This window comes from Rhinoderma darwinii, chromosome 1 (genome assembly GCF_050947455.1).
Source record: "Rhinoderma darwinii isolate aRhiDar2 chromosome 1, aRhiDar2.hap1, whole genome shotgun sequence".
NCBI classification, from domain to species: Eukaryota; Metazoa; Chordata; class Amphibia; order Anura; family Rhinodermatidae; genus Rhinoderma; species Rhinoderma darwinii.
The window spans coordinates 531,192,819-531,206,020 of record NC_134687.1 but is presented as its reverse complement, the minus strand read 5'-3'; the positions used below and the strand labels follow the sequence as shown (position 1 = coordinate 531,206,020).

At 45.4% G+C, this 13,202-nt stretch overlaps 1 protein-coding gene across 2 annotated transcripts in view; it reads left to right on the top strand.

Annotated features, from left to right (window-relative positions):
* The window catches only part of LOC142660430 (uncharacterized), a 173,420-nt gene that overhangs the window by 124,859 nt on the left and 35,359 nt on the right, over window positions 1–13,202 (top strand). For both annotated transcript variants that reach the window (XM_075837049.1, XM_075837053.1), the window contains one exon: window positions 5,877–6,107. In XM_075837049.1, the coding sequence (XP_075693164.1) occupies window positions 5,877–6,107 (231 nt within the window). The remainder of the gene's footprint in view (window positions 1–5,876; window positions 6,108–13,202) is intronic.

Below are 13,202 nucleotides of genomic sequence, written 5' to 3'. Positions count from 1 at the left end.
ATCGATGTAGCACGTACGCATTGTACAATGCCATCTGTATGATGTGCACGGCCAGCTTCTTATACCACACCCTCGATTTCCGCATGTCGCTGAAGGGTTTCAGGACTTGATCTGACAAGTCCACCCCTCCCATGTACCTATTGTAGTCCAGGATGCAGTCTGGTTAGGGGGTCTCTGTACTGGTACCTCGTACAGGTACATGGGTACTGGTGTGGCCATGTATTGTTGTCAATACAAGGACATCTCTCTTGTCCTTGTACTTGACACACAATATGTTGCTGCTAGAATGTGCCCTGCTCTCACCCCTTCTGAGTGTTTGCCCAAGCAGTGTCTTAGGGAGGCCTCTCATGTTTTTTCTAGCAGTGCCGCATGCCACAGTACTTCTGGAAGCAAGGCACTTGAAGAGTGGGACGCTGGTATAAAAATTATCCAGGTAGAGGTGGTAACCCTGGTCCAGCAGTGGGTGCACCAAATCCCACACAATTTTTGCATTAATTCCCAGTAAGGGGGGGGGGGGGCATTCTGGGGGCTGAATACTGCTGTCCTTCCCTTCATATATCCTAAATTTGTAGGTATACCCTGATGCACTCTCGCACAGCTTATACATCTTCACGCCATACCTTGCCCTCTTACTCGGCAGGTACTGGCGGAATTGAAGCCTCCCTTTAAAATGTACCAGGGACTCATCTATAGAAATACACTTCTCGGGGGTGTATGCTTGGGCAAACCGGGCACTGAAATGGTCTAATAGGGGTCTCAGTTTATACAAACGGTCAAAACTGGGGTCATCTCGGGGTGGGCACTGCTCATTATCAGTATAATGTAGGAAGCGAAGTATTGCCTCATAACGCATCCTGGACATGGCCATACGGTACATCGGGGTGTGGCATAGGATGTCCGTGCTCCAGTAGGTCCTAATGGACGGCTTTTTCAGAAGCCCCATATTCAAGTGAAGTCCCCAGAACTTGCCCAACTCTGCTGCGTCTACAGGAGTCCACCTCTGGGATTGGGCATAAAATGAGTTTGGGTTCTTGATGATATATTGTTGGGCATATAAATTTGTCTGGGACACCATAACTTCTATAAAATCATCAGTAAAAAAGAACTTGAAAAAGTCCATCTCACTGAGCCCTGCCGTGTTAAATTTGATCCCTGGGCTGCCCGTGTACTCAGGGATTTGGGGTTCATAGTGGTCTGGTGTGGGCGACCAAATGGTGTCACTTCGCTCAGGGGTATCAATTGTTGTACGGCCACTTGTCGAGGGGGTTTCAACTGTGGCGGTGGTGGTCCTGGGGCGTCTCCTAGGGGGTCCCTCCTCTTCATCACTGGATGAAGAGGTCGACAAATAAGAGTCTCACCATCCGACGAGTCTGTGTCGGAGGCAAGAAATGAATATGCCTCTTCGGCACTAAATGTCCTTTGGGACATGTTTGTTGTGCTTAGTATACCGCAAACAAAATAAAAAAATCCCAAACTGGGAGCAATAGGCTGCTACCTAAACTACGGTAGCACAAAAGCGTGTTTTATTTTGTTTTGTTTTTAGAGAACAAGTGGGCTTCCCTGACACTAAAACTAACTAGGGCGAGGGTTCCTAACACTAAACCTAACTAGATTTTATGTGAACTTCCCTAACGCTAAACCTAACTGTGGCGACTATTCCCTGACACTAAACCTATCTAGATAATTCCGAGCTTTCCTGACGCTAAACCTAACTACGGTGACGGGAGCCTGGCGCTAAACCTAACTTGATTTTATGTGAACTTCCCTGACGCTAAACCTAACTACGGTGATGGATCCCTAACGCTAAACCTAGCTACGGTGACGGATTCCTGACCCTGAAGTCCCTGACGCTACACCTAACTACGCTTTTTGACTGTTCCCTGACACTAACTAACCCTAATCCTAAACTAACCAGTTAAATTGTCTAAAGTGTCTAAACTTTTTTTTTTTTTTTTTACTTGTACATTTTTTTTTTAGTTTTGTATATTTTATAAAGAAGAAAAGAAAAAATATTCCCCAGGGACCAAAAATTTGTCCCTGAAGACTAACAAGTGGTCAGTGATACGAGATCACTGACCAAAAATGTGGAAGGACCACAAAAAGGAAGGGAACAGGAGAGGGTAGTGGATGAAGTGGGTAGTGGGTAGCTGAAAAACGTCTGTTTTGTAACTTTATTTTAACTTTTTCTCTCTCTCTCTTCCTGCACACAACCGCTCCGAACGCCTCACGAACTCCAACAGAGACGTTCAGGGCGGATGTGATGTCAGGGAGAGGAAGTTTAGACACAGATCGCCGCTATTGGACAGTTGGTCAGCAACTAACCAATAGCTGCGATCGTGAAGGCGGGACCATTTAGATTGGTCCCGGCACATTGAGCTGTGATAGCCTGCTGTCAGAAACAGCGGCTGTCACAGCTCGTGAACGCGCGCGGCGCTCTGTTTAATGCATGACATACTATTATGTCCTGGAGCGCGAACGATGCACTTACCATGACATAATAGTATGTCCTGGAGCGTTAAGGGGTTAAAAAAATATTGTAAACTCTGTGCGTTTTTGTAACTTGTACAGATGGTTTACCAAAAAAAAAAAAAAAAAAAAGCAAAGTGAGAAACAAGAGTAACAATGGTACGTCTCCGGTAGTATATCAATGTCGTCTTGTTTCCAATGTTCACATTTATTTTCTTGCTTTAGGCTGTTCTTTTAAAAACAATCCATCTTGGCCTTTGAAATCAATATACAAACATATTTCAAACAATTGGCGAAGTGTCCAGCGTTGTGTTATTTTTAATAGTGAGATCTTGTCCATTTCACATTACCTACAGATCGTTTTGAAAGATAATATGTGAATGCCTGGAGCGTGAAAGATTCTTCCTTGACTATGAGCGTTTCCCGTGGCATGCAAACATGAGATTTTCATACAGGGGTTATTGCGCCATATATTTGCCATATTCATTTTTCTTAATAAACAATTCTTATTCAATTTCCTCACATTGACATGTCTTGTGACATGTATTGTATGTGCAAGGACAATATAAAAAGTAGGTGCATATATTCAGGAGTATATTACAGAACAATTGATGTGTGCATATTTCAAAGTAAAGACACTATTAAAGGGGTAACTTAACATGTGGAAGCATTTCCATGAAAGTTATTAATTCCTTTAAAATTGTAATATTTTTCTTTGTATACAATTCTACCTATATAAAGTATTATAGTCTTTATTTATTAGAAAAAAGTGTTACATTGTTCCATTATCTCAAATATAGCCGTACTATACTGCCAATGTGCTTCACATTACAGTTTCTTACGATTATTTGTGGTATCAGGCATGCACCTGAAAAGGACAGAAAAGGGATGAATATTGAGTCGACGACGATCAGCCAGTCACCATTACTGGGAGTGTTCTCAACAATGCTGATTGGCTGAGAGAAGCTTATAAACAGAGCTCTCCTCACAGTGCTCCTCCCAAATGTCCTTTTGCGCTGGATGCCAGGTATTAAGGTAAGCTGTATAGTGGGAGATATTCGCACTCACTAGTTTAATTGGACACTTTTTTTAACGACTGATGAAGATCTAATAGTATACCTGATTTATAGATCAACTTTGTAATTTACTTACTATTAAAATTTAATTTTATCCATGCAAATTCTGTGTGGAGTTACTTCCACTAGGTGTCTCCCTTCCTGTAATATGCTGTCCACCTCCTGTTGTCAACCAACACCTGTAGAAAGTGGGGTGCGTCTGTTCAGTGCCTGGCTATAACAGTCTATGCAGAGGGGAGAGGGGGGATCAGGAGAAGAGAGTAGAGAGAGAGTGAGTCTGCAACACACATGCTTCATGTAAGTCTATAGAGAGTGGAGGGGTGAGCAGGGGGAGGAAGCAGGAGCAGAGTTAGAAAGACACAGGCTGCTGGGAAGATTTCTATGTGAACCCAGTGCAGGACTCTCAGCTAATCTACTCATTACTGCTGTATGATGGCCTCCATTTTACTGCAACAGCTTCTCTCTCTCTCTCTCTCTCTCTCTCTCTCTCTCTAATAATGTGATAAATAGAGATAGCAGAGCAGGATTCTCCTCTTCTTTATGTGCGGTGTATAGGAGACATGTTAGCAGTTATGACAACTAGCTCAGAGACCACTGAGATTCAGAGAGAGAGCATGCAGAGGGGAAAACTGCTAAATAGTGCAGAATACAAGTCATATAATAGCCAGAAATAGTCATATAAAGGCCAGATATAGTGATAGTCCTCATGTACACACATATGACCGCTTATTCTGAAAAGTCATATGAAAAGTTAGAATGGAGAAGATAAAATATTGGTATATAATTTGTCTATAGTGGAACTGAAAATCTGTCACAGGAAATCTGGTATGAACAAGGGAGTGGCCTTCTGAAAGGTCTTTTGAAGAGGTTTTACTGTGTCTTGGTTAGCAGCACTCACGAAAGAAGCATATTAAAGGCTATGGAAACCTTTGTGCGTGAAAAATCAATATACATGCATGTTACTAAGTCCCCACAACAAAAAAAATAGTTGCACTTTTGTTTTATGCATTGAGCTTTTCTTTTTATGGCTTCAGCAGCTGTCATAACCAGTTTGCAACCTTTTCTCCATTCAAACTTCTTGTCTAGGGGCGTTCCCCAGCATTGGTCACATGTTCCCTTCTCTAGGGGCGTTCCCCAGCACTGGTCACATGTTCCCTTCTCTAGGGGCATTCCCTAGCACTGATCACATGTTCTCTAATCTGGCTGTGTGGATTTCTTATGCATGAGCACAGCCTTCTCTCTACTCTCACCTCAGGCCCTCCCCTCACTTCTGCTGCTTCTGAGGCTTTTTGTATATCCATGCCCACACAGTAACACAGCGTGTCTATGTATTTCCCATCCTCCCCCTCCTCCTCTGAGCTTCTGCTCACGATCTTCTCACAACACTATATCTCTCTGCGAACACGGGACATGTTGCACTGTGCATGCCCAGCTTTCTGTGGTTGGGAGAGATCGCTGGGCATGCACTGTAGTCATCAGGTGAAAGTGGCTACTGGATAACTGAAGGGGAACTGTGCTCATCTGCACAGCACACACTAGTGAGTAGGACCTTGCACATGTGCAGATGTCACACTAAATGCTCGTACATGAGTCTACAAAGGAGGAGCTGCAGAGTTTGCTGTCAGGAAGCTGACTGACGGACGGATCAGAGAGAGAACTGGATACAGCAGCTGACCATGTACTAATATAGAGGTAAACTCAAGTACTCCTTAGTTTAGTATGCAAAAATTGGTTTTATTTTAGAATGAGGCAAAAAGTAGTAACGTTTCGGCCACAGTTTGGCCTTTGTCAAACACTATTGCCGGTGGTCAACCAACATATATCTATATTTTTTCTATTGACCAGCGGCAATAGTGTTTGACAAAGGCCAAACTGTGGCCGAAACGTTACTACTTTTTGCCTCATTCTAAAATAAAACCAATTTTTGCATACTAAACTAAGGAGTGCTGGGGTTTACCACTTCAAGATTTACGGGGTGGGAACCCTACCCATAGCACCCAAAAGATCCTGCAGAGTGCCACAGATTCTGATTTTCATGTACTAATATACACTGCAGGTACAGAAGACAAACCGTAGACAATTTCTAATTAAGACCAATTAGAAATGTGTTTTATTTTACGGAAAAACATACAATAAATACAAACTATGCAAAGGTGTAAATGGCCTTTAAGACAAGCTAACTCTAGTTCTACTTAGGCTGAACTTAAAACGGTTTCTGCTCTTGTGCACAAAATTACAATAAGGATATGCTATGAAATCTCAGTAGATCATCATGTTGCTGTAAAGATGTCTAATGATATAATTTGACCTTTCAAATTTTTCCTGTTTTAACAGAGTGCTCTTGAAGGGAAACTCAGCACATTGTTCAGACACCTGCATGCTGCAAGACAAACACTGAGCGTTATTTTAGCCCCAGGACCAGAACCTTCACAATCGGCACATCACATACTTCCAACGGTTACATATTCCAGGTTAATGAATCATTTAACAAGATGTAATCAGTCCTTGGAAGAATGTTGCAGAGATTTGCTCACAATGACCCTCATTGTACCATCTGCACCTTGGGTGAGTGGATGCCTATTGTTTTTCGTTTGCTGTTTATCATCAGTATTATCCAAACAGATCTGTGTAGTTTTTAGTTTTTTGTTTTTTTTTTCATTTTATGACTTTTTTTTTTTTTTTTACTCCTAAAGATATTGAATTTTAAAACTTTATTGCAATATATGAATAGAGATTATTGTAGTACAACTGTGTTATACACAATGGGGGGAATTTATTAAGACTGTCCTTTCGTACGCCAGGTTAAATCTAAATCGCACTGGACTAAGATGCACCTAATTTATTAAGAAGTGCACACCTCTTAATAAATTAGGTTTAACTTTGGTGATCCATGCCCCAGAAAGTTAAATCTACACCCTCTATGAGCTGAAGTCGTTTTGCGCTGTAACTGATAACACTTTCTGGCTGCTTTTTTTTATTTATTTTTTTTAAACCGCACAAAAGTAGTGATTTTTGCTCAAATTGCCAACTCTTGGATTATATGCGCCTTCTCTACACCTGAAAACTGGCGCAGAACAAGTAATAAATTACTTCCAATGTGTTCATTAAAGAAAAACTTTGGGTCTCTTTGCACTTGCACTTCTTTTCCTGAAGTGGGGGAAAGAGACATATACAGGATGTCACATAACTTTGCTCTGCATTAGGCTTTACTGGTGTCGAAAATGGAAAGAAAGCACTATGTGCATTGGAAAGAAGTTGTAGTCTGAGCACAGTGATTATATATTTTTGTGGGAACAGACGTAATTGCATTAGCAACTATTTAGACCTTGACATTTTATAGGTTAATATCGTTCCACGAGATCCGCTTTAAAGCGTACCTTTCAGCATCACTTGCTGTATTTTATTTTCTCTATATATAGTACAGGGCCATTATATTAGGAAAGAGCCAGAAGAGATCTTGATGTTTTTTTTACAGATACTGCCCTTAGTCTGTATTCAGGGTAGCAACTGCCTGGGATAAATATTCTTCAGCGCCGCCTTCTTGATTTCTTCTATTTCTAACACTTGTTTCAGATCTCCAAACTAAATGTAATATTTAATGAGACAACCTGAGTCAACACAAAATGCCGTTTTTTCAAATGATAACTTTTCCTTCAGAAATAAAATAATCGAACGCCAACTGAAAGTTTGTAAAAAAATAACTGCTTTCGTTGTCATTCAATTTACCAAATTTACATGGGTTCCATTAGACTAGAGACATCCAGATATTATACTCTCAGGTCTATAGTCACATTACGATTACCTAACTTCCACCCAGAAGAAGACTTCTTGGCTCTGGTTAAGCAAAGTATAAAGTATGCTTTATGATGGGCAGCTATATTTCTTGCTTTTCTCTGTAGCGGAAGCAGCTGGCTGCATGGAAGAAGGCAATATTTTCAACACGTATGAGGTTCATGTAAAGGATCTGCCAGGCACAGCGGGGTTAACTCCCAGAACTAATCAGTCAGCACCTGAGAATACATCCCTGAGACTGACTCCTGCTTCCACCATTCAGGCTGGCAAGCTTAGGAGTGGGAGAGCCTATCGTAACCTGGCCAGACTCAGCTAGCTCCCGCCCTCGGTCTATTTAAGCCTGCACTTCCTGTCCCTCGGTGCTTGTTATTGCTTTTGTTTCTTTCCTTGTGGTTCCTGGCCCAGCTACAGCTCCTGCTATTTTTGATCCTGCTCCATACCGACCCTGGCTTACCGACTACTCTTCTGCTTTTCGTTTTGTACCTCGCACACTCCTGGCTTGACTCGGCTCGTTCACCACTCTGGTTGCTCACGGTGTTGCCGTGGGCAACGGCCCCTTTTCCTTGCTTGTGTTCCTTGTATGTTTGTCGTGTTTGTCGTGCACTTACTGAGCGCAGGGACCGCCGCCCAGTTGTACCCCGTCGCCTAGGGCGGGTCGTTGCAAGTAGGCAGGGACAGAGTGGCGGGTAGATTAGGGCTCACTTATCCGTCTCCCTACCCCCTGCCGTTACATAATAACAAGCCCATACCTAGTCTACCCCTGGTCCCTGACACCACTATGGATCCCCGTGAGACCCTGGCTCAGCAAATGCAGGGTCTCTCCCTACAGGTCCAGGCCCTGGCTCAGAGGGTCAACCAGCCTGATGCTACCCTGGTAGTTCCCCGCACCGCACCTCTTGAACCCCACCTCAAGTTGCCCGACCGGTTCTCAGGGGACCGGAGGACTTTTCTCTCCTTTCGGGAGAGTTGTAGGCTTTACTTTCGTTTAAAGCCTCATTCCTCAGGTTCTGAGAGCCAGCGGGTGGGTATAATTATGTCCCGGCTCCAGGAAGGGCCCCAAGAGTGGGCCTTCTCCTTGGCTCCTGACGCCCCTGAACTTTCCTCCGTTGATTGTTTCTTTTCTGCTCTCGGACTTATTTATGACGAGACTGACAGGACTGCCTTTGCCGAGAGTCAGCTGGTGACCTTAAGTCAGGGTAAGAGACCTGTTGAGGAGTATTGCTCTGACTTTCGGAAGTGGTGCGTAGCTTCTCGGTGGAATGACCCTGCCTTAAGGTGCCAGTTTAGGTTGGGTCTGTCGAATGCCCTGAAAGACCTGCTAGTTAGCTATCCCTCTTCTGACTCCCTAGACCAGGTTATGGCTTTAGCGATACGACTTGACCGACGTCTCAGGGAACGACAACGTGAACGTTTATGTGTTTTCTCCTCCGACTCCCCCATGATGCCTCCCGAAGCTCCGTTGCTTCGTTCCTCCCCGAAAGATTCAGAGACACCTATGCAACTCGGGGCCTCCGTGTCCCCCCAACAACGTAGAGAATTCCGCTGGAAGAATGGTCTCTGCTTCTACTGTGGGGACGACAAGCATCAAGTGAACAACTGTCCTAAGCGTAAGGTTGCAGCCAGAGAACTTCTGCGTCTAAGTGATCATCGGGGAGGTCACTTGGGCGCACAGGTATTTCCCGTAAATATGAAACGTACTAAGATCTTGCTTCCCTTTCAGGTCTCTTTTGGTGGTAGGTCTGCTACCGGCAGTGCTTTCGTGGATTCAGGGTCCTCTACTAATATCATGTCTGTGGAATTTGCTATGTCCCTTGCTATGCCTCTTATTGATTTGCCTAAACCTGTCCCGGTAGTGGGTATCGACGCCACTCCTCTTGCTAATGGTTATTTTACACAGCATACCCCTGTTTTTGAACTCCTTGTTGGCTCCATGCATTTGGAGCAATGCTCTGTACTGTTGATGCAGGGATTATCGTACGATTTGGTTCTAGGTCTTCCCTGGTTGCAGTTGCATAATCCTACGTTTGACTGGAATACTGGGGAGCTAACCAAATGGGGTAATGAATGTTGTACGTCATGTTTTTCTGTTAATTCTATTTCTCCCCCTAAGGAGGCGAATACGCTACCCGAGTTTGTTCAGGACTTCGCTGATGTTTTCTCTAGGGAGGCCTCCGAAGTGTTACCTCCTCATAGAGAATACGATTGCGCTATCGAATTGGTACCAGGAGCTAAGCTTCCTAAGGGTAGGATATTTAATCTTTCTTGTCCCGAACGTGAAGCTATGAGAGTGTATATCCAGGAATCCCTGGCCAAGGGTTACATTCGTCCCTCTTCTTCTCCGGTAGGTGCTGGCTTCTTCTTCGTGGGGAAGAAGGATGGTGGTCTTAGGCCATGCATTGACTACCGTAGCCTGAATAAGGTCACGGTAAGGAACCAGTATCCCCTTCCTTTGATTCCTGATCTCTTTAATCAGGTTCAGGGGGCCCAATGGTTTTCTAAATTGGATCTACGGGGGGCGTATAACCTTATTCGCATCAAAGAGGGGGATGAGTGGAAGACTGCGTTTAACACGCCCGAAGGCCATTTCGAATACCTCGTCATGCCCTTTGGGTTGTGTAATGCCCCTGCGGTCTTCCAGAATTTCATAAATGAGATTTTGAGAAATTACCTGGGGATTTTTCTCGTAGTGTACCTTGATGACATACTGGTGTTTTCCAAGGACTGGTCCTCCCACGTGGAGCATGTCAGGAAGGTGCTCCAGGTCCTTTGGGAAAATAAACTGTTTGCCAAAACCGAAAAATGTGTGTTTGGGGTACAGGAGATTCCATTTTTGGGTCAAATCCTCACTCCTCATGAATTCCGCATGGACCCCGCCAAGGTTCAGGCTGTGGCGGAATGGGTCCAACCTGCCTCCCTGAAGGCGTTACAGTGTTTTTTGGGGTTTGCTAATTATTACAGGAGATTTATTGCTAACTTCTCGGTCATCGCTAAGCCCCTTACGGACCTCACTCGCAAAGGTGCTGATCTCCTCCACTGGCCTCCTGAGGCTGTCCAGGCTTTTGAGGTCCTTAAGAAGTGCTTTGTCTCGGCCCCGGTGCTGGTTCAGCCCAACCAAATGGAGCCATTTATCGTGGAAGTTGACGCATCTGAGGTGGGAGTGGGGGCTGTCTTGTCCCAGGGTACCAGGTCCCTCACCCATCTCCGCCCCTGTGCCTACTTCTCCAGGAAGTTTTCGCCAACTGAAAGTAACTATGATATTGGCAACCGCGAACTCTTAGCCATTAAATGGGCATTTGAAGAGTGGCGCCACTTCCTGGAGGGGGCTAGGCACCAGGTAACGGTCCTTACCGACCACAAGAATCTGGTGTTCCTAGAATCTGCCCGGAGGCTAAACCCGAGACAAGCTCGATGGGCGTTATTTTTTACCAGATTCAATTTTTTGGTTACCTATAGGGCTGGGTCTAAAAATATTAAGGCTGATGCACTGTCGCGTAGCTTCATGGCCAGCCCTCCTTCGGAGGAAGATCCTGCTTGTATTTTGCCTCCAGGTATAATCATTTCCTCGATCGATTCTGATTTAGTCTCTGAAATTGCTGCTGATCAAGGTGCAGCTCCCGGGAACCTTCCTGAGAACAAGCTGTTTGTTCCCCTGCAATTCCGGCTAAGGGTACTTAGGGAAAATCATGACTCCGCACTATCTGGCCATCCAGGCATCCTGGGTACCAAACACCTCATTACCAGAAATTATTGGTGGCCTGGGTTGCCTAAAGACGTTAAGGCCTACGTCGCCGCTTGTGAGGTTTGTGCTAGGTCCAAGACTCCCAGGTCCCGACCAGCGGGCTTACTGCGTTCGTTGCCCATTCCCCAGAGACCTTGGACACATATCTCCATGGATTTTATCACCGATTTGCCTCCCTCCCAAGGCAAGTCGGTGGTGTGGGTGGTGGTGGACCGCTTCAGTAAGATGTGCCACTTTGTGCCCCTCAAGAAACTACCCAACGCCAAAACGTTGGCTACCTTGTTTGTCAAACACATCCTGCGTCTCCATGGGGTCCCTGTCAATATTGTTTCGGACAGAGGGGTACAATTTGTTTCATTGTTTTGGAGAGCCTTCTGTATGAAGTTGGGGATTGATCTGTCCTTCTCCTCTGCCTTCCATCCTGAAACCAATGGCCAAACGGAGAGGACTAATCAGTCTCTAGAACAATACTTAAGGTGTTTTGTCTCTGACTGTCAATTTGATTGGGTCTCTTTCATTCCCCTCGCCGAATTTTCCCTTAATAACCGGGTCAGTAACTCGTCAGGGGTCTCTCCTTTTTTTTGTAATTTTGGGTTTAATCCACGGTTCTCCTCCGTTTCACCTGGTAGTTCCAACAATCCTGAGGTAGAGGTCGTTCATCGGGAACTGTGCACAGTCTGGGCCCAGGTTCAGAAAAACCTAGAGGTGTCCCAGAGCGTACAAAAAACTCAGGCTGATAAAAAACTTTCTGCTAACCCCCTGTTTATGGTCGGGGATCTGGTGTGGTTGTCGTCTAGGAACTTGCGTCTCAAGGTTCCGTCCAAGAAGTTTGCTCCCCGGTTTATTGGGCCGTATAAGGTCATTGAGGTCCTCAATCCTGTCTCCTTCCGGCTGGAGTTACCCCCGTCTTTTCGGATACACGACGTGTTTCATGCCTCCCTCCTCAAACGCTGCTCCCCGTCCTTGGCTCCCTCGAGGAGACCTCCTGTTCCCATCCTCACCCCGGAGGGGGTGGAATTCGAGGTGGCCAGGATTGTGGACAGCAAGATGGTCCAAGGCTCCCTCCAGTACCTGGTCCATTGGAGAGGACCCGAGGAGAGGACTTGGGTACCCGCCGGGAAGTTCACGCTGGGGTATTGGTCAGGAGGTTCCACCTGCGTTTCCCCAGTAAGCCAGGTCCACTTAGAAAGGGTCCGGTGGCCCCTCATAAAAGGGGGGGTACTGTAAAGGATCTGCCAGGCACAGCGGGGTTAACTCCCAGAACTAATCAGTCAGCACCTGAGAATACATCCCTGAGACTGACTCCTGCTTCCACCATTCAGGCTGGCAGGCTTAGGAGTGGGAGAGCCTATCGTAACCTGGCCAGACTCAGCTAGCTCCCGCCCTTGGTCTATTTAAGCCTGCACTTCCTGTCCCTCGGTGCTTGTTATTGCTTTTGTTTCTTTCCTTGTGGTTCCTGGCCCAGCTACAGCTCCTGCTATTTTTGATCCTGCTCCATACCGACCCTGGCTTACCGACTACTCTTCTGCTTTTCGTTTTGTACCTCGCACACTCCTGGCTTGACTCGGCTCGTTCACCACTCTGGTTGCTCACGGTGTTGCCGTGGGCAACGGCCCCTTTTCCTTGCTTGTGTTCCTTGTATGTTTGTCGTGTTTGTCGTGCACTTACTGAGCGCAGGGACCGCCGCCCAGTTGTACCCCGTCGCCTAGGGCGGGTCGTTGCAAGTAGGCAGGGACAGAGTGGCGGGTAGATTAGGGCTCACTTGTCCGTCTCCCTACCCCCTGCCGTTACAGTTCATGTATAAAACGTTTTAAAATGTCACACATGTGACCACTTCCGATAACCATAGCTGGATTAGCATATAGGTAGAGGTACCTACTGAAGGGAAAATTTACATATAAATTTACTGTACAGTGTACATTCATATGTAAATTAAGTATATTCATATGTTATTGAAGCATTCACTACTGTGTCTTTTTTCAGCCGTACTAACTGTAACATACTTGATAGACGGAGTCAAAGGCGCCAGACAATCTCTGACTACATAGAAATCCAGTATTGTGAATGAAATATAACCGCACCACCTTTCTAAACAAAGAGGGGGTCTTATCTAGTGTTAAAATGTTGGT